Source organism: Bombina bombina, chromosome 1 (genome assembly GCF_027579735.1).
Source record: "Bombina bombina isolate aBomBom1 chromosome 1, aBomBom1.pri, whole genome shotgun sequence".
Classification (NCBI taxonomy): domain Eukaryota; kingdom Metazoa; phylum Chordata; class Amphibia; order Anura; family Bombinatoridae; genus Bombina; species Bombina bombina.
The window spans coordinates 1,116,288,279-1,116,310,772 of NC_069499.1; the positions used below are offsets into that span (position 1 = coordinate 1,116,288,279).

Consider the following 22,494-nt stretch of genomic DNA (forward strand, 5'->3'; position numbering starts at 1 on the left):
TTTTCTTACAATAAGCACACCTAAAGGTAGAAATCAGTTTCTGGGATAGGAACAGAATCGGTATGCTCCATTATAGCAAAAAATAATGTATAAAAAAAAGTTTACCCCCTTAACAAGCTCTTGAGGAATGAAAGAAAACGTACCCCCTCCTAAGAAGCTGAGGAAAAGAAACGTACAGTAATAATGTGCTTTAAACCGGACTGACAAGTTACTGCATAGAAATAAACATTCGACTAGGAGAAAGAGCATGAAAACAATTAACTGCTATAAGGGAAACCGTATGCCAAAAACCAGATGTGCGCTAACACAGCTTATGACAGCAGGAATGACACCAAATAGAAAACTATGGAGCATGCACTGACCCGACGGCCGTTAACCGAACATGCAAAAACCTAAGGCGCACAAACCTGGAGCCTGACTCGCAAAAAACTAGGCACCCAAACAAAACTAACAGGGGAATAATGATAAATGATTCTGTTCCAGGGCTATATATAATAAAAAAATATATAAATAACATATATTGCCCATAACATAGCCATAGAGTGTCTTTAAGGATAATAAAAAATAATACCAACAGACATTCGTCCACCATCTAAGTAGCAGACAACCAAACCAGTACTGAAACATATCTGCAGAGGTTATGGGATAGGAGTATATTGTAGATCCTTAAAGGGACAGTATACTGTAAAATAGTTTTTCCCTTAATGTGTTTACAATTGCTTTTTATACCAACTGCAGAGTAAAAGAATGTATGAAAATTAGCTTTTTAAGGTTTATTTCTGTATATTAAAGCTCTGATTTTGTGTTTTGAAGCCACAGCCTAATAAAATAGGTTGAGCTTGTAGGTATAATCAGATCTCATTACTGTATCACATTGTGCACATATACCTGCTTCTTTATCTTATATCTGTCCTTAAAACAATCACCAATACTTTGAGAGAACAATGGAAAATCAACATTTTATTACCTTATCTCTGCTTTATCACACTGGGAGTGTAATTTCTTCTGCTGGCTGTGTTTACAAAGCTTATCTATAGCTGGTACGCGCGGCCACAAACTTTCAGAATAGGTGGGGATACCACATGCTAAATTAACCATTTCAAATGCCAATATAAGGGTAAAGGAGCTACTTGTAAACAATTTAATACACTCCAGCAGGTAAAGTGGATCATTGGGAACAAATTAAAGGGGAGAAATTTTTTGAGTAAACTGTCCCTTTAAAGTGAAGGTCAATTTTGATAAATTAGTGCCTGTTTTTTAATAATCCTATTAAAAACAAGGGCACTTTAATTCATCAAAATTGATATTTCACTCTTTTTCTTCAAAAACTTACCTTTTCATTCTGGCAGCCGCTCCAGCGAGTCCCACGACTGTCGGAAACCTCTGCAGAAGTCAGAAATGACGAATCCGGCTTTGCTCAATCACGGCTTCCCCCCGGGGGAATCTTGGCCTGATGCAACGCCGTCATTGTTGACCTTTGAAGATGGCTTGCGACAGGCAGAGGAAGTGCTGGAGCGGCTGCCAGGATTAAAAGGTACGTTTTTGAAGAAAACGAGTGAAATGTCAATTTTGATGAATTAAAGTGCCCTTGTTTTTAATAGGCTTATTAAAAACCGGCACTAATTCATCAAAATTAACCTTCACTTTAATGGGAGGCAACAGACACATCCTGCGACCGAATATGGAAAGTTTATGAAGAAATTCCAATGAGGTTAATTTAGAAAATAATAAAAACAAATACCCTACATACATCCCTCTGACAAACCCTGTACTCTGAGGGGAAACTGGGCCTCAAAATCCTTGAAAACCCCTCTCTCTGGAGAAATCTCATACACAACTTCATTTTTCAGTCACCTCCAGTGGGGGCAAAGAAGAGACTAAGTGGGAGGGGTTTTTATAGAGCTCTTGTGGTTTGGGATCTTTTCCTCCTTCTAGTGGAAGGGAAGGTAATTCCCATGAGTAATGAATAGTGGCCTCTCAACACCTATATGAAAGAAAGATCTCCACAAAATATATCCAGAAAGTAATCTAGTCCTTTCCATCCTTATGGTGGTCAGAAGTAGGAATGGGGATTGGTAGTGCACATATTCAATGTATGGATAAGGGGTTGGTGGAATTACCTGCCAGTCACTAACCCCATACAGACTTTGAGAAAATGTTTAGCAGATTCCCATTCTGGGCACACTCTCAGAAAGTGAAAAAGGGGTAGTGTACAAGCGCTAAGGTAATCCCCAAGCTGTATCCAAACAGAGATCCTAACCAACCTCCAAAAAACATGCACAAGTAGTAAGAAGTGAATACAGCGCCAACAAGAGGCCAAGGGATAAATATACTCACAGAGAGATAAAAGAAGATTATTTAATGAACCATGTTAAAAAGCATCAGTAATAAAAGACTATATATAAAAAATGTAAAAAGCACATATAAATAAAATTACAAATACAGGAATATCTTACAGAAGCGGCTCAAAGGGCCAAAGCTGATAAATACAATAAAAACAGAGGTAATAACAGGTGATCAGTGTGAGTGGTACACCAGAATAAGAGTGTATACTAATAAAACAGAATTAGCCTAAGTACAACCATAACAAGTGCATCAAGCAAAAAACTAATAAACAATAGTACAAACAATAGTGTTCAAAAATAGTGTTCCAAAAAATAGAAAAATGCACTGCAGTGCAAAAAAAGGGGGGTAGCAAAATAATTGTATAGATACGATCAAATAGTGAGTGAGTGCAAATGGATATAAAAATGCTAGCTACTTAATCCAGTGAGGTTAAGATATAATTAAATAAAATACACAATATGCAATAACATAAAAAATAAAATACACAATATGCAATAACATAAAAAATAAAATATAAGCCAAAAAAGTGTTCAAAAAGTTGATCAACAAATGTTAGTGAAGAACAAAAATAAGTCAATCAAAAGTAAAAAATGGAAAAAATGGGTTATGAAAAGCAAGGTGAAAGTGAGGAAATTGATTCCTTCCAATGTTAGTTACTTTAACAGATCCAAATTCCTGAGTGTGGTAGCTGAATGGATCCTAGAACCTGTCAGCTGCTCCTATGGTATCCTAAAAAGTGTCCCTGTAAAAAAAGAAATTCACAACATAGTGTATCCAATATGAGAATGAAGTAAAGATTAAAGTAATGCTTACCAATATGTCAACGCGTTTCTGCCCTCAAAAAAGGGCCTTTCTCAAGACTAGCTAGTCTTATTGCATATTGTGTATTTTATTTAATTATATCTTAACCTCACTGGATTAAGTAGCTAGCATTTTTATATCCATTTGCAGTGCTGCCTCGATATCGAGGCATCCTGCAATAACCCCCCTTGGCCCTCTCTGCACCGGACATCGGTGGCCGGTATCGTTGGTGGGTGGGAGCAAGCCTGGGAGGCGGGTGGGCGGCCTTCGATGTGCCGAGAAGAGTGGAGGGGGGCGGGATCGGGGGGGGGGGGGGCGGGAGCGCGCACGGGAGCGCGCGCGTGCACGGGGGGTGGCGGGCGGGCGCGTGCACGGGGCGGGAGCGGGAGGGAACCGCTACACTACAGAAAAATAAAGCTATCAAAAGTAAAAAATTAAAAATTTTGATAGCTGTAAATTAAAAGCTAAGTGATCTGGAAGGGGTGGGGGTTGATCTTGAGGGTGGGGGGAAGCTACACTACAGAAAAGGGCATTTTTGTTTTAAAAAAGGCAATTTTTTTTACTAAACTGGGTACTGGCAAACAGCTGCCAGTACCCAAGATGGCGCCCATTAAGGCAGAGGGGGAGGGTTAGAGAGCTGTTTGGTGGGGGATCAGTGAGGCTGGGGGCTAAGGGGGGATGCTACACAGCAGCATATGTAAATATGCTAAAAAAAACACAAAAAAAGCCCAAATATAGCTTTTATTTTAGTACTGGCAGAGTTTCTGCCAGTACTTAAGATGACGGGGACAATTGTGGGGTGGGGGAGGGAAGAGAGCTGTTTGGGAGGGATCAGGGGGTCTCATGTTACAGGTGGGAGGCTGAGCTCTACACTAAAGCTAAAATTAACCCTGCAAGCTCCCTACAAGCTACATAATTAACCCCTTCACTGCTAGCCATAATACATGTGTGAAATGCAGTGGCATTTGGCGGCCTTCTAATTACCAAAAAGCAACGCCAAAGCCATATATGTCTGCTATTTCTGAGCAAAGGGGATCCCAGAGAAGCATTTACAACCATTTGTGCCATAATTGCACAAGCTGTTTGTAAATGATTTCAGTGAGAAACCAAAAATTGTGAAAAATTTAACGTTTTTTTTAATTTGATCGCATTTGGCGGTGAAATGGTGGCATGAAATATACCAAAATTGACCTAGATCAATACTTGGGGTTGTCTACTACACTACACTAAAGCTAAAATTATCCCTAAAAACTCCCTACATGCTCCATAATTAACCCCTTCACTGCTGGGCATAATACACGTGTAGTGCGCAGTGGCATTTAGCAGCCTTCTAATTACTAAAAAGCAATGCCAAAGCCATATATGTTTGCTATTTCTGAACAAAGGGGATCCCAGAGAAGAATTTACAACCATTTAAGCCATAATTGCACAAGCTGTTTGTAAATAATTTCAGTGAGAAACCAAAAGTTTGTGAAAAAATTATTAAAAAAGTGAACGATTTTTTGTATTTAATAGCATTTGGCGGTGAAATGGTGGCATGAAATATACCAAAATGGGCCTAGATGAATACTTTGGGATGTCTATTAAAAAAAAATATATACTTGTCAATGGATATTCAGAGATTCCTGAAAGATATCAGTGTCCCAATGTAACTAGCGCTAATTTTGAAAAATAATGGTTTGGAAATAGCAAAGTGCTACTTGTACTTATTGCCCTGTAACTTACAAAAAAAGCAAAGAACATATAAACATTGGGTATTTCTAAACTCAGGACAAAATTTAGAAACTATTTAGCATGGGTGTTTTTTGGTGGTTGTAGATGTGTAACAGATTTTGGGGGTCATAGTTAGAAAAAGTGTGTTTTTTTTCATTTTTTTCCTCATATTTTATAAAATTTTTTATAGTAAATTATAAGATATGATAAAAATAATGGTATCTTTAGAAAGTCCATTTAATGGCGAGAAAACGGTATATAATATGTGTGGGTACAGTAAATGAGTAAGAGGAAAATTACAGCTAAACACAAACACCGCAAAAATGTAAAAATAGCCTTGGTCCCAAACGGACAGAAAATGGAAAAGTGCTGTGGTCATTAAGGGGTTAAATAATCTTCTTTTATCTCTTTGTGAGTATATTTATCCCTTGGCCTCTTGTTGGCGCTGTATTCACTTCTTACTACTTGTGCACACTCTCAGAAAGGTTTGCCAACAATGGTGTAAGATTATAATACTGTATGTAGAATATACACTGCATGATTTTGGAGCTCATGTGTAAACAAACTCCTCATAATATTTCAAGTGGTCAGTGAGGGATTCCGACTTCAGAAGCTAGTCAAATTATTGAATCCACTGTTAAACATGGATGTCGAGAGGGTCAACGGTCCTCTAAAATTGAAATTACCATATCCAAACATACACTAAATCATTCTTTTGATGTCAATGCCACCATTTTTAAAATGATGTGCAAAACTGTTTTATAGCATTATAGAATAGGTAGAGTTATTGAACTATATTTTTTTTTTATAAACGACACCAAACCAAAGCGGTATGACAACAAAGCATATACGAAATACATCGTAACTAAGCATGAAATTTCCTATATGAAGTTGACCGCTTATTAAAAATAAAACACTCAGTAAAAAAAAACATTTGAAGTTGAGCAAGGTGGCCTCTGTCTGAAGTGCGTATAATATAGTTATTAGTTAAATAATTGCTGTACTGTGTATAATCATATCCACCCATTACATATGGCTCCGCCTCTATTGAAGCCATTTTACAATCTGTTCCTCCCACGTGGTTATACGCATCATATCTCTATTACGCATGCGTAGCTTTATAGTCCGTACCATTCTTACAAACAGGGGTAATACATTTTTATAAACGAGAATTTTCCAATATAATGTTTTACGCTTATTGCTTATGTTTTAAGATTTTTTTCAGTAGTTTTTCTTACGAGGTAGGTTCTCTGTGTTTATAGCGCTGTTTGCGACTCTTTAGCCAATGCATCTCCCCTAGTCTGCAGTGGGATCTCCCCATATGATAATGGTTGCGGCCGAGCGTCTTCCTTTCCTTTCCGAGCTGCAGCAGAGCGGCCGCCATGAGGTGAGCAGCAATGGGTGCCAGTTTGAACCGATAATTATCAAACCCCGGGGCCGCGCGGTTTATCAAAAAATACTGTACAATATCCATTCACATACAGGGAGCTGCCAGGCGTTACTGGGCTCTGATACACCAGAATTAGCGCTCGTGTGAGCAGTATAGCCGGTTTGGGCCTGTCATTGGCCTTGCCTGACAGACACCCTGTGTGTAATGTGTAATCGGGCCATATACAGTTATATATTTACTGGTATGATAAATATATATATCTATATCATGCCAGTAAATAGATCAAATATAATTATCTATTTACTGATATATATATATATATATATATATATATATATATATATATACACACACTGACTTATTCTCTTACGTAGCTACATTTAATATCAGCTCTTTATATGAAATGGATACATACAGTGTGTATTACACAGTGGTTTTCATCCATCGGTTCACATTGATCTCTCATTTTTAAAGTCCAATTCGATCTGTACGTGATTGTTGTATACATAGTCATAAATTAAATTTTAGCCAAACCTTTACATTTGGAACTAAATGTTTTCTAATAGTTTGGTACTGACTTTTATATAAATTGTGTGCTCACATGTATGACGTGTGGGATAGTGGATGCTGGCTTCTGTATTTAGAGTGCTTTGCCCTTCCTCATCTTAGTATTATAATTTGCTTTGTAATAGATCAAATCTTTACATTGCGGTTACCCATATATATATATTTTAAACCTTCATTTTTACCTTTTTTACTAGTGTGCATGCAGAAATTGTATTGCTCACCTTTGTGCCATAAAATATTTATGAAGCATATTTTTTTTTATTTTTTTTCCCATAAGCAGAATCACTTAAGGGTTTTGTTTTGATTACTTTTTCTTACTGCCCCTTAGTTATTCTATAATATTACATTGAGTCTGTAAAATGGCATACAGGCAGTTATGGAACTTTAAATGAACAGTAATGTCAAAATTAAACAAATTGGATAGTGTGTAATTTTAAACTTTCCAAATTACGTACTTCTGTTTTCAATCTTGCTTATTTTATTGCACTATTATACATTCTTGCAAACTATGTTGCTGCAGTGTCTGTAGCATTCTTGTGCAGCAGTTTTATATGGATAATGTTGCTATTAACATTGTTGCAAACTGCTGCCAGATGGTTGAGGACAAATGCAGGCTCCCGAGCTTTCCTATAATTACTATTTAATAAAATATACTAAAAAAAAAAACTGTGCAAAATTGATGATGTAAATTGGAAAACTGTTTAAAACTGCATGCTCTGAATTGTTGACATTTAATTTCGACTTTACTGTCCCTAGAAGCTAAATTGTTTTGTTATGGGAATACTATATTGAGTATGGGTTGTGGACATAATTTTATTTTTTACAATGTAAATTATAGCTTAACTTTGTACTAGTACAAAAGAAATATCTGATACTATTTCTTTCCTTGACAGTATGCTCAGGCTTCAGAAGAGGCTCGCCTCCAGCGTTCTGCGCTGTGGCAAGAAAAAAGTATGGTTGGATCCAAATGAAACAAATGAGATCGCTAATGCCAACTCACGTATGTTCCTTTCCTTTTACTTCTTTCTGTGTAACTTTGTGTAACGTTCTGAAAGTTCTGACTTTCATTCTCTTATTCAGGTCAGCAGATCCGCAAGTTGGTTAAAGATGGTCTGATTATCCGTAAACCAGTGACTGTCCATTCCCGTGCACGCTGCCGCAAGAACACCCTTGCACGTAGAAAGGGCAGACATATGGGCATCGGTAAGCATTGGGTATTGCCTTCCTATAAAAAGACTTATTTGTAATGTGATTTTTGAAAGGTAAGCATCCCGGTACAGTTGTATGTGGATAAAACCTTGGTTAGTTTGAATTCTAGATCTCAAAACTAAAAGTAAATTTGTCCCTCTAGTTTCCAATCTATCCTTGCTATCTTGAGTAGTGTTTTTATAATGTGTGTAATTTGAGTCATTAGGCATTTTAAAGGGACATGAAACCCCAAATTTCTTTCAGGATTCAAAACGGGTTCGATTTTCAGGATTACTTTAGGCAAGAGCAGGTAAAATAGCAATGTTTACTAATCAGCTGATTTACCTGTGCTCTTGTTCAAACGTCCTCAAAATCTTGCCTGTTAGGGAGGCCTGAGGACCGGTTTGAAAACCAGGGAGCATACTTTTTTTTTTTTTTTTTTTTTTTTTTTTTTTTTTAAACAACTTTACAATTTAATTTGCTTCGTTCTCTTGGTATATTTTGTTTGAAAGCCACTTTGGTTAAAGGGATACTAAACCCATTTTTTTTTTCCTTTAATTATTCAGAGCATGCAATTTTAAGCAACTTTTTTTAATTTACTCCTATTTTTTTTTTTTCTTGGTTCTCTTGCTGTCTTTATTTAAAAATCAGGAATGTAAATCTTAGGAGCCGGTCCATTTTGTTTAGATCCTGGTTTACACTTGCTTATTGGTTGGCTAAATGTATCCACCAATAAGCAAGCGTTATCCAGAATGCTGAACCTTAAATGGGCTGGCTCCTAAGCTTTACATTGCTGCTTTTTAAATAAAGTTAGCAAGAGAACAACGAAATTGATAAGAGTAAATTGAAAAGTTGCTTAAGATTGCATGCTCTAGATAAATCATTAAAGAAAAAAATGTGGGTTTAGTAACCCTTTAAGCCCAGGAGCTGCATTGCACTACTGGGTTTAGTTTCTGATTAATGGCTGCTTGTATGTGCCTCTTGGCTCACCCAATGTGTTCAGCTAGGTCCTGGAAGTGCACTGCTGCTCCTTCATCAAAGTATATCCAGAGAATGAAGCATACTTTTATAATATAGTTAAATTAGAAAGTTGCTTAAAATTGCCTGCTTGATTTGAATCATGAAAAGATGTTTCATGTCCCTTTTTAAAAAAAAATAAACAAAATGGCATATTTTAATGCCCATTCAAATTTATTGGTATAAGTTTATAAATATTAATGTTAACATGGCAAATATCAAATTTACCAGTCATTGGTGGCTACAACAGTCCAGGATATATAAAGCATTTTATGCAAGAATAAAATTGTGGGTTGCTTATGATCCTGTATTCTCTTTACAGGCAAAAGAAAGGGTACAGCCAACGCCCGTATGCCAGAGAAGCTTATTTGGATGAGGAGAATGAGAATCTTGCGCAGACTTCTTCGTCGTTACCGTGAATCCAAAAAGATTGACAGGCACATGTAAGGACACAGGGCAGTTAAAATACCCCAGTTTACCAGGAATTGATACATTTGATGTGTAGATTATTGTAGAACACACACACACACAACTTTCTGTGTTAAAAGGACTTATTAAACACTTTGAAATTGTAATATAAAATAATTGTATGTACTCTGTAATATACTTTCATTATTTATTTTGTCCCCTTTTCCTTTAATTCATTTCTGAAATTGTGAGCTTTTCAGATCCTGTTAGAAATGGAAGTGCCAAACGCTTTTATATTCCACACACTCTGGTGACCTATTTATAACTGTCCCTAATTGGCCACAGCAGAGAAGGTAACCTAAGTTACAACATAGCAGCGCCCACTGTTATATAGACCCTAAAACTTGTTTTTATCAATATTTAAACAGCTAATGATACTTTATAAAATACATCTTCATCATTCTAACTTATCTTTTCTTTGAATGTATCCTAGCTAGCATTTTAGTGTTTAATGTCCATTTAAGGTGTGCCAGTTAATGTATTTGTGAAGATAAAAACATTGATATCCGGTTGCATTACATCTTGGTGAATCACCACAACTTTGTCATTGAAAAAAATCTATTGGGAAATGTGTGTCTAGATGTTTTTAAAATGTGCTCACCACATGCTTTAAAGCAGGCCTCGACAAACCTGGGAGCCACTGGCTCCTAGAATTTCACCCCTGGCTCCTAACTTTTTGGGTTATCCTCCATATATCTATATACAACTCAAACTGTCTGGCTACTAAAAACATGCCTGGCTCCTAAATATTCTTTCTGGCTCCTAATTTTTAAACAGATTTGTCAAGTGCTGCTTTAAAGATTCATTTGACTGCTTTCTAGCTTTTCTTCCTGTGTGCGTGAAGTAAATTCCCCCTTTAATGGGATTGTTTTACCAATTCAAGACCAGGCAATAAATATCTAGTGTGGCAACCAAGGGTATCGCCTTCTGTAAAACTGTTCTGATCTAATACAACTTTTATGAATTATGCTGAAACAGAACTGTCTTTTCACATCAGTCACTGTTCTGTTCTTCATAATATAAACTAACACCTAAGCTTTTAACTCCTTCATGCAGGGGTGCAAGTGCTTAGATCAGAACTAAGTTCAAATGTTAACACTTGTTGTAAAATTGAAATCGTGTGATCGTCTATGCAATCACATGATTTCAAAGCAGGGATCGGGTCATGGGGGTGGGGCTACCTTCTCTGCTAGGCATGCCTAGCAGAGAAGGTAGCCCCACCAGTTGTGTTTTTTTTTTTTTTTTTTCTCAGCCGTCGCTAGCACTCTCCCACCTTGAGGGAAATCTGGGGGCTCCTACCCCGGCGATCGTGCCTGTAGAGTGACGGACATCGCTGGGGCTTCCCGTTTTGCGTGATGACGTCACCGCACAACTTTATACTTAAAGGGACATAATACTCATATGCTAAATCACTTGAAACTGATGCAGTATAACTGTAAAAAGCTGACAGGAAAATATCACCTGGGCATCTCTGTGTAAAAAAGGAAGATATTTTACCTCACAATCTCCTCAGCTCAGCAGAGTAAGTTCTGTGTAAAAAGTTATACTCAGCTGCTCCCAGCTGCAGGTAAACAAATTTAAAAAAATTAAGAAATGAACAGCAGCCAATCAGCATCAGCAGTGCTGAGGTCATGAACTCTTGCTGTGATCTCATGAGATTTGACTTAACTCTCATGAGATTTCATAGTAAGCTTCCTTTACCTGATTGGTGAAATAATATGAGAGTGCACAATGCTAGTCCCTTCAGATGTCCCAGGACAAACATACTAATATGCTGCTTAGAAATCCTTTACAATGGGAGGTGGCTACTGAGGAACTTTTGAGGTAAAATATCTTTCTTTTTTACATAGAGATGTTCAGGAGATATTTTCTAATCAGCTTTTTACAGCTATGCTGCATCACTTTCAAGTGTTTAAACATTTGGGTATTATGGCCCTTTAACAATGTTAAGTATAGGAGCAGGGGGCATGCTGCTTAGAAGCCTGTATCTAAGCAGCTACAGACCCCCAAGACCCACCATTGGAAAGGTAATCGCCTAGCCTTTCCAACAGTAAGTATTGGGGGTCTGAAAAAATAAAACAAGTTTAAAAAAAAAAAAAATTGTTAAAAAAAATAAAATCTTAGCACTCAAGGTTAAGTAAAAGCTGTTTAAATTAAAACAAATGGATCTGGATGAGTTGTGTGCTTACAACTAATGCTCAGTGGGTTGTATTCACTTCTGAATAGTGCTCATTCGATAATGGGTACTTCCTGTTGATGCTTATTGTTTGTATTGGTACTTCCAGCTAATGCTCGCTGAACATTAAAAGGGAGGAACTATAAGTCGGTGGATTAGAAAGCGCACACCTGATGCTATGTAATAAGCTGTTTGAATTTAAACTTATTCTCACAAAAAGGTTGCATTTAAACTATGCTGACTTAGTATATTAAACATTTTTGAGTGCAATATCATTTTGTGTTGCACAGAGGAGCTCTGTCTCCTAAGAGGTTTTTCTGGATATTTGTCTGCTTCCTGTTGCAAAGGAACAGAACTGTTTTTACTATTACAATGTCAGCCCCTGGGTAAGAGAGTGAGTGCTTCACTTTCATCACTGTTGTGAAGGATCAGCTTATTAGTTGTAGGTGTTAGTGGCTCTGTAGGAATTAAAGAAGATAATGTGGGTAATTTGAGTGACAAACTTCTTTCCACACAGGTACCACAGCCTGTATCTGAAGGTGAAGGGTAACGTGTTTAAGAACAAGCGTATCCTGATGGAACACATCCACAAGCTGAAGGCAGACAAAGCTCGCAAGAAGTTGTTGGCGTGAGTATCATGTTTTTGAGCCATAACCAGCTAAATAAAACATTGAATACTTGTGGGTGTTCTAGAGAATTTAGGATGTAACCTAAAAGAAGGGAACATTACTGAGTGGTAGTGAGAATTCAGTTGATGGGCAAACACATTTATGTGGTACTGCATTAAAGGGCCATTAAACCCCAAAAATTTTTCACAATTTAGATTGAGAATAGAATTTTAAACATTCCAATTTACTTCTATTATCTAATTTGCAAAGATACCCTTTGTTAAAGAAATAGCAATGCACATTGGTGAGCCAATCACATGAGGCATCTGTGCAGCCACCAATCTGAAGCTACTGAGCCCATCTAGATATGCTTTTCAGGAAAGAATATCAAGAGAATGAAGCAAATTAGATACTAGAAGTAAATTAGAAAGATGTTTAAAATGGTGTTCTCTATCTGAATCATGAGAACAATTTTTGGGTTTAATGTCCTTTTAACATCTGTGTAGCAGTCAGTTTACTATGTAAGTGGACTATTTGAAATGATCAAAGCTTTCATACACAAGCACTTTTTAAAAATTGGTTTAGAATGTCCAGAAATACTGGTCAGATTTGCAGTGTGCTGTAGCAGAGAAGTAACTGCAGGCAAATACGTTGGGCTGAAAAATGTTGCTTTCTATCTTAGCCAGTCTGTTATTTCCTAATTCTTTTAGCGCTGGAGGGTTTAACACTGGCTTTTATTAGGCTGTGAATGGTATTCTGTGGCCACACTGGGAGAAAAATCTTAATATCTAATTTTCCTTCATTATAGTGACCAAGCCGAAGCTCGTAGATCCAAGACCAAGGAAGCGAGAAAGCGCCGTGAAGAGAGGCTACAAGCCAAGAAAGAGGAAATTATCAAAACTCTTTCAAAGGAAGAGGAGTCTAGCAAGAAATAAACCCCACCATCCAATTGTGTGTGTAAATATAGTGCTGGTCAGTTTTCTCAATAAAACTTCCTCAACCCATCCAATACCTGCCTGTCTTCTTTGTAATTTAAATGGGTTCTGTAAAGATTACATATTAGTGTTCCATTAAACACTTCCTTAAAGGGCCATGATACCCAAATGTTGAAGCACTTGAAAGTGATGCAGCATGTCTGTAAAAAGCTGACTAGAATATATCACCTGAACATCTCTATGTAAAAAATATATATATATATTTTACCTCAAAAGATCCTCAGTAGCCACATCCCATTGTAAAGGATCCTAAGCAGCATTCAGTGTCTGTCCTGGGACAGCTAACAGAGTGAGCTTTTGTGCACTCATGTTATTTCCCTATTCAGTTTAAGGAAGTTTACTGTGAAATCTCATGAGATCACTGTAAAAGAGTTCATGACCTCAGCACTGTTGATGCTGATTGGCTGCTGTTCATTTTATTTTTTTAATAATACCTGGGCAGCAGCTGAGTAACTTTTTACACAGAACTTACTCTGCTGAGCTGAGAAAATTATGAGGTAAAATATCTTCCATTTTTTACATAGAGATGCTCAGGTGATATTTTCTTGTCCGCTTTTTACAGTTATACTGCATCAGTTCCAAGTGATTTAGCATATGAGTATTATGTCCCTTTAAAGAGAACCTGTCGCATATAAAACATGTTCTTTAAAAATGAGTTGGCCAATTCAGTGGTGACTTCTGTGACTATTTTGTAAGACTCTTCATTTGTAAAATGTTTCTATAATAGTTTGGATGTAAGACCCTGGATAATGCCATTTTGTAACTGTTGCCTGGGCACGCAAAACCATACACGTATGTCTTGCCCTATAGTTTCTCTGTACCTTCTTATAAACTCACGATTTCCCCTTCTGAAAGATCTCAACTGCAGCTCCTGCTTAATGGATGTAAAGACCAAAGCCTTAACTCTTCTTTCATGTACTAATTTTGTCATAATTAAAAATGCTGTAAGACTTGAAGCAGAGGGTAAAATGCTGGTTGGTTTTTATTCTCCTTTTTCATTATCTGGTTCCTTACATTATCCCAGTACAGCTCTGCATAATTAGTTGTGAAGTCGTGTGGGTGTTTTTGTTTTGTGTGTAGAGTACTGAAGCACTCTCTCATGCAGGAGCCATATCTGTTCCTTATCTGTTTTATTACTGTCACCTTCCATTCGCAATTTAAAAAAAAAAAAAAGCCTTCTCCCTCTACGTTATAAGTTTTTAGTCTGTCTGCCCTCTTTCTTAATCAAGACACTTGTTAGTTTCTTTACTGCCTTGAAACAGCTGGACTCGTTAACCTTCCTACTCTGGGTTTTACATGCTTACCTTCCTCCTTAGTCTGTTCACTCGGAAGAAAAGGAGCATGGAGAAAGTGGCTGCTTAAACTCAGTAAAACTCACTTTGTTAGTGTCTATGACTGATGGTGGCATGTCAGTGTGTGTAACTCAAATGTGTGACTAAAGAGAATGTGTGGGGGGCACTGTTTGAAGCAGATTATAAATTAGTCTGTCATTGATAGTCTTGAACCAAAGTGCCTTTTTATACTGTAAAATAAACTAAATATTTGCAAGGCTAACTTAATTGTTTGAATTTGGTCTCCAGACCTTGCAAAAGTAATCCCTTGGGCCAATGCTCTCGTCTTCCCTTCCCTCCATTTCATCTCTTCGGATAGAGCCCCAGCATTTTTGCAGATCTTACAATGGATACTTTGTGATTGGCTGTAACGCCCAGTGGAGGTGTTGCTAGTTCAGACGGTTACATGCCCAGTGGAGGCGTTTATGCTAGTCTGTACCATAACTGAGCAGTAGTGTGTTTTTGTAGGTCATTGACATGTAGGGTTTCTTCTTGGGGAAACTCCATGCTTGTACAGCGAGGGTATTCCATTAATCTATATTTAATGATTGGGTAAGAAATGAGAACGTCTTGGGAATTGCACCTTGGTGAGTCCGGTTATTGCATTGGCAGGAATTACCGCAAATATTCTGATACAATACAAATGTTAAAACTTCAACTCGGTTAATAAAGGGGCATTGAAATGTAGAATATTACTTTGTCCCTTAAAGTGATGGTAAACATTATGCCATATATAATCTGACATTAAAAAAGGTGGACACTTTTTTTTTTTTTTTTCTGTGTAAAGGGTTAAATCCATGTCTATATAGTAATGCTTCTATTACAATGTTATGCTTACCCACTGGGATGAACTTTTTAACATCCTAATTAGTATGTTCAGCCCGTGGGACTGCTTTTTACAGCCCAGCCAAAAGAGGAAATTAAGTTGGGTGAAGGAACAAGATACCAAAGTAGAACTATAACTTTTATTATTATATATATAATATATATATTGCTTGTACACTAACATTTATTGAATTGCAACATTCTTAAATGGACATTAAACACTGAGATGGTAATGGAAAATAAATATATTTCAGAATTTTTATATATGATTTATCATTTTATATTAATGTAATTTTCGATTCTGAAATTGCAGAACACTTGTTCCACACAGGCTTTGGCTGCACACTAGCGACCTATTTATAATTGGCCACAGCAGATAAGTTAAAACATGGCAGCTCCCATTGTTTTATAGACACAAACTTATTTTTTCAATATTTAATCAGCTAATGAAACTTAAAAAAAAAAAAAAAAAAAAATACCTGTTCTCAAACTATTCTTGTCTTTGACCGTTGTAGTCGAAAAATGACATGTTCTAACAAATTAGGCCATCAACCTTGAACTACTGTTTGCAGGTACCAAGTGGCACTTGGGGGCTAAAAGAGAACCACTGGTCCCAATTGTTGGCTGTCACTGATACAATCAACAGCGCTAGTTGGGATCAGCAGTGCTCCACGTGTCTCGACCGGTATTTATACTGCATAACCCCTTTTGCGGGAGTTGAACACAGTCTAGTGTAGGGCCAATAGAGCATGCAAATTTAAAAGGCTGTGAAACCCAACATTAGTGTACTACTCTAGCATTCTCTACCTTTTTAAATGGATGGCACATGACAAAACAACCTCTGCTGACTCTTAAGATAACTTGATATGAGTGTTTGCTATAATTTCTTGGCTCCTGACTCAAAAGCAGAATGTAATCGGTTAAGGGATAGTAGTGCAATTATGAGAAACTAATCAGAGCAAGCACAAAAGGGTTATATAGTTCAAAATACTGCTCAGGAGCTGCAGAGAACTGATCCTAAACAGCCAAATAGCTGCAGCACTTCCATGACCTAGTACAATGTGTGTATATATATATAAAATGTTGTATATAAATATTGAGGTAGTTAATATAGAACAAAGTATCACGTTGTGTACTAAGTGTCTATATAGAACACAAAATGCATTTCTAGCTGTGCTACTTCAGCTATAAACATGAGATTATATGATGCAAATCAAATGTAAGCATATAGTAAATGGGGTACCTGTATGTGAAGAAACAGGTTTAAGCAGTTGCTCCATACCAATTTAACATGGTAACCATAAAATATATATATATATATATATATATACACACACTGTGGGTTTTACAATGACTTAGGATGTTTACCCAGTCTGGTTTGAGAGTTTAGACTACTACTGTGTTTTGTATGTGCTTAGGGAAATTACAAAGGCTTGTCACCCTGGTTTCTCTGTTTGAAAGCATGCATTGTGTGGCTGCAGGTTAGGGACCCAGGCAGGGCCGGACTGGAAATGAAAAACTCAAGATCCGCCCTATTTTCCTTTATGTCCTTCAAGGGGATTACTGGGATGCTGATCCCCCATAGTGTGATCTGAAGACACTCAAAACTAGTCAATTCACACTGTAATTGAAAGTGACAGACACTAGAAACCATTCAATGGTGGGCTACTAAAATGGTATATGGGCTAGGAAATAAAACTTACAAGGAAATACTGTGTGATCATCATTTTAGGTCAGTGCCTTCTGCTCCTGGCCACAGGTAAATTTCCCAGTGCCCTGGTAGGCCAATCCAGCCTTTCACCCAGGAGGGGAGAGACCTTGACGTGGTCCTGGGCTTAAACCGTTTTGTGCCAAATGCAACAAACTCCCATTTTTTTAAAAAATGCTTGCCATAGAGAGGCAGTTTTGTTAAACTTGTCTGATATATTAGAATTAGACACAAGAACAGGCTTTAAGGACATTTTAAATGTAAAACAGAGAAAAGCAATAAAAGGTCTTAAAGATTATACTTCTATTACCATCAAGCCCTCAGATAAGGGTGGAAATGTCATAGTGCTTAACACAAGCGATTATTAGTTTGAATTTTAATACAATATACAAAATGAAATCTGATCCCACAGAGGAATATAAGAATCAGATTGATATCTTAAAAAAAGGCATTTGAAAGAGGTATTTTAAATAAGATAATTTCATTATTTGACAAAGTACCCTAGAACCCTCACATTCTACACAATACCCAAACTACATAAAAATAGGATTTTACCAAGAAGACCTATTATTTCTGGTCAAGGTAGCCTCACACTGGGTTTTTCAGTTTGTTGATTACAGTCTAAGACCCTCCCTTGTGACTGACATCATACATAAGACACTCAAGATACTTTGAGAAAGATTGATGGCATATCAGTAAATGACAATATGTTACTGGTTGCCATTGATATAGAGCAGTGATGTCAGAGGCTGGTGAGGCAGTGGCTAGGATACGCCTTCATTCTTTAGATATCCTTTGTTGAAGAGATAGCAATGCACATGGGTGAGCCAATCACATGAGGTATCTATGTGCAGCCACCAATCAGCAGCTACTGAGCATATTTAGATATGATTTTCAACAAAGGATATTAAAAGAATAAAGAAAATTAGATAACAGATGTAAATTGGAAAGTTATTTAAAATTGCATGCTCTTTCTAAATCATGAAAGAAAACATGGGTTTCATGTTCCTTTAAATGGTGTCTTGGAAAACTGGTCAACTTAGTAAACATCTGATTTTAGTCTAAAGTATTGTAACACAAACTCTTGCCAGATAACAAAATGCTTGCTCTGATTATGAGATCTAGACATCCAGGCCCATTAAAATATATGTTTAAAACATACTTTTTACTTTAATGCTGCAAATTATGCTTATAGATTCCTTCATTATTCAGTAAATATAAAAATGTATTGATCCTGTGGCGGCTGGTGAAATTTAAAGATGGTGGGGCGCTTAACCCCACCCCTTTAAATAAAGCCACACCATCAGATGGCACTACCAATTCATTAATTAAATAAATAAAAGGTAGACAGAAACACAGAAAAGCACTCGGGGGGAGAGAGAGACACAGAGGGTTAGAGAGAAAGAGAGACACAATCACACACAGAGGGTTAGAGAGAGAGAGAGACACAATCACACACAGAGGGTTAGAGAGAGAGACGCAATCACACACAGAGGGTTAGAGAGAGAGACAAAATCGCACACAGGGTAAGAGAGAGACACACAATCACACACAGAGGGTTAGAGAAAGAGAGACACAATCACACACAGAGGGTTAGAGAAAGAGACACAATCACACAGAGGGTTAGAGAGAGAGACACAATCACACACAGAGGGTTAGAGAGACACAATCACACACACAGGGTTAGAGAGAGAAACAATCACACACAGAGGGTTAGAGAGAGAGAGAAACAATCACACACAGAGGGTTAGAGAGAGACACAATCATACACAGGGTTAGAGAGAGAGACACAATCACACACAGAGGGTTAGAGAGAGAGAGAAAAGGAGACACAATCACACACAGAGGGTTAGAGACAGAGAGACAATCTCACACACAGGGTTAGAGAGAGAGACACAATCCTACACAGAGGGTTAGAGAGAGAAAGAGACACAATCACACAGAGGGTTAGAGAGAGAGAAAAAGAGACACAATCACACACAGGGTTAGAGAGAGAGACAATCACACACAGAGGGTTAGAGAGAGACACACAATCATACACAGAGGGTTAGAGAGAAAGAGAGAGAGACACAATCACACAGAGGGTTAGAGAGAAAGACACAATCACACACAGAGGGTTAGAGAGAGAGAGAGAGAGAGACACAATCACACACAGAGGGTTAGAGAGAGAGAGACAATCATACACAGAGGGTTATAGAGAGAGAGAAAGAAAGACACAATCACACACAGAGGGTTAGAGAAAGAGAGAGACACACAATCACACACAGAGGGTTTGATAGAGAGAAAGAGAGACACAATCACACACAGAGGGTTAGAGAGAGAGACACACACAATCACACACAGGGTTAGAGAGAGAGACACAATCACACACACAGAGGGTTAGAGAGAGAGAGACACAATCACACAGAGGGTTAGAGAGAGACACACAATCATACACAGAGGGTTAGAGAGAGAGAGAGACACAATCACACACAGAGGGTTAGAGAGAGAGAGAAAGAGAGAGGCAATCACACAGGGTTAGAGAGAGAGAGAGACAAAATCACACACAGAGGGTTAGAGAGAGAAAGAGAGACACAATCACACACAGAGGGTTAGAGAGAGAAAGAGAGAGAGACACAATCACACACAGGGTTAGAGAAAGAGAGACACAATCACACACAGAGGGTTAGAGAGAGACACACAATCACGCACAGGCGGTTAGAGAAAGAGAGACACAATCACACACAGAGGGTTAGAGAGAGAGACACAATCACACACAGAGGGTTAGAGAGAGAGAGACACAATCACAAACACACAGGGTTAGAGAGAGAAACACAATCACAAACACACAGGGTTAGAGAGAGAGACACAATCACACACAGAGGGTTAGAGAGAGAGAGACACAATCACACACAGAGGATTAGAGAGAGAGACACACAATCATACACAGGGTTAGAGAGAGAGAGACACAATCACACACAGAGGGTTAGAGAGGGAGAAAAATAGAGACACAATCACACACCGAGGGTTAGAAAGAGAGAGACACAATGACACACAGAGGGTTAGAGAGAGAGAGACACAATCACACACAGAGGGTTAGAGAGAGAGACACAATCATACACAGAGGGTTAGAGAGAGAGAGAAAGAGAGAGAGACACAATCATACACAGAGGGTTAGAGAGAGAGAGAGAGACACAATCACACACAGAGGGTTAGAGAGAGAGAGAGACAATCACACACAGAGGGTTAGAGAGAGAGAGAGACACACAATCACACACAGAGGGTTAGAGAGAGAGAGAGAGACACACACAATCATACACAGAGGGTTATAGAGAGAGAGAGAAAGAAAGAAAGAGAGACACAATCACACAGAGGGTTAGAGAGAGAGAAAGAGAGAGAGACACAATCACACACAGAGGGTTTGAGAGAGCGAAAGAGAGACACAATCACACACAGAGGGTTAGAGAGAGAGAGACACACAATCACACACAGAGGGTTAGAGAGCGAGAGAGAGAGAGAGAGACACAATCACACACAGAGGGTTAGAGAGAGAGAAAGAGAGAGACACACACAATCAGACACAGAGGGTTAGAGAGAGAGAGAAAGAGAGGCACAATCACACACAGGGTTAGAGAGAGAGAGAGAGAGACAATCACACACAGAGGGTTAGAGATATAGAGAGACACAATCACACACAGAGGGTTAGAGAGAGAGACACAATCATACACAGAAGGTTAGAGAGAGAAAGAGAGAGACACAATCACACACAGAGGGTTAGAGAGAGAGAGAAAGAGAGACACAATCACACACAGAGGGTTAGAGAGAGAGAGAGAAAGAGAGACACAATCACACACAGAGGGTTAGAGAGAGAGAGAAAGAGATGGACACAATCACACACAGAGGGTTAGAGAAAGAGAGACACAATCACACACAGAGGGTTAGAGAGAGAGAGAGAAAGAGAGAGAGACACAATTACACACAGAGGGTTAGAGAAAGAGAGAGAGACACAATCACACACAGAGGGTTAGAGAGACACATAAGGGATGAGAGAGTCAGAGGGGGAGGAAGAGAGACAGAGAGAGAGAAAGAGACCATGGTGGAGAACGACACATAAGGAGAGAGATGGATAGATAGAGAGAGAGAGAGAGAGAGACACACACACAAGGGGGGGGAGGGACCACTGCATTTTTAAGTAATATTTTAAGTGACTATCAAATGCTAATAGTCTACAATCTATTTTAAATATCTGAAACAGAATAGCACATATGAATGGGAGCATTAATAAATTATTATTTGTTGTCTACATCAGGGTTGTCCAACATACACCTAAGGAATCACTGGATTACATGAAATACTATAGCTACAGGAGCAATGGAGAATATTTGCTATAACTCATTCTAAACTGCTTGGTTTCATTTTACAATACCATGCTGTTGCTCTAGCTTACTCTTGTCAAATAACAACTCATCCATACAAACAGCAGAGCTACAGAGAGTTCACAAAGTGAGACTATAAATTAGTGTGCAGTACAGAGGCAAGCTGCTGGGTGTAAACTTTGAGTAAACAAAATACAAAAACAATCCTTAAACTGCTGTAAAAGAGTAAAAAAACAAAAAACACTAAACCACATTCATTAAATTATAATTTTCACTAACAGAATCCCTTTCAGTAAAATCTGAGGCTGCAGCACTTACTTCAATAAAATGTGGCTAAAACACTGCTCTCTCTGCAAGTCTGCAACTCTTCCTGCTCTGTAAGGAAGTGACAGTGGAACATTCCACTGCACTTGGAGGGGAAGTAATGAACTCTCTTTTTCACTTTAGCAAAGCTGGCAGCTTCACAGGACAGCAACAAAATAAATTAAAGTTGTTTTTTCCGTTTTTGTTTTGTTTTATATGATTAAATATCCAGCCCCAACCCTAAGTTCCACTTACTAATGTCTCTCACTGGACTGCCTCAAATAAGCAGTTATTGGCCATGCAATGATCTTAACCACTTTCATCCAGTAGGTGGCACAGCATGTTGTGTAATGGTGGGCAGACCTGCTTGTGCCTCTCCATTGCACAACATGTAGCTGTGAAAAAAAAAAATGCAATTTTTTTTAAAGCCAATAAAAAAATAAATATCTTTGCCCATATGAGAGGTGAAGCCCTGCCTCACCTGCCTCTAGTGACTGCACATCACTGATATAGAGGCCCTTTATTCCTCATCACAAAGGGGTACAAGCATCACAAAGGGGTACAAGCATCTTTAAACTGAGAGGACCCAAATATAATGAACACAAAGTGGTCGATTTCTCAAAGGCTTCGCCAGCCTTTCAACCCACTACGGGTGCAGCTTCTCACAGTAGAACCTGCATGCCGTATTTAACAAGCACCGCTG

The 22,494-nt window shown here is 38.1% G+C and overlaps 1 protein-coding gene across 1 annotated transcript; it reads left to right on the forward strand.

The window, feature by feature from the left end:
* The first annotated feature begins 6,201 nt into the window (after nt 1-6,201).
* On the forward strand, nt 6,202-13,283 carry RPL19 (ribosomal protein L19). Its single transcript, XM_053697912.1, has 6 exons — nt 6,202-6,247; nt 7,711-7,817; nt 7,898-8,020; nt 9,345-9,465; nt 12,184-12,294; nt 13,083-13,283. Exons 1-6 carry the CDS (start codon nt 6,243-6,245, stop codon nt 13,207-13,209), a joined length of 594 nt encoding a protein of 197 aa, XP_053553887.1. The 5' UTR covers nt 6,202-6,242; the 3' UTR covers nt 13,210-13,283.
* Nucleotides 13,284-22,494: the final 9,211 nt, after the last annotated feature.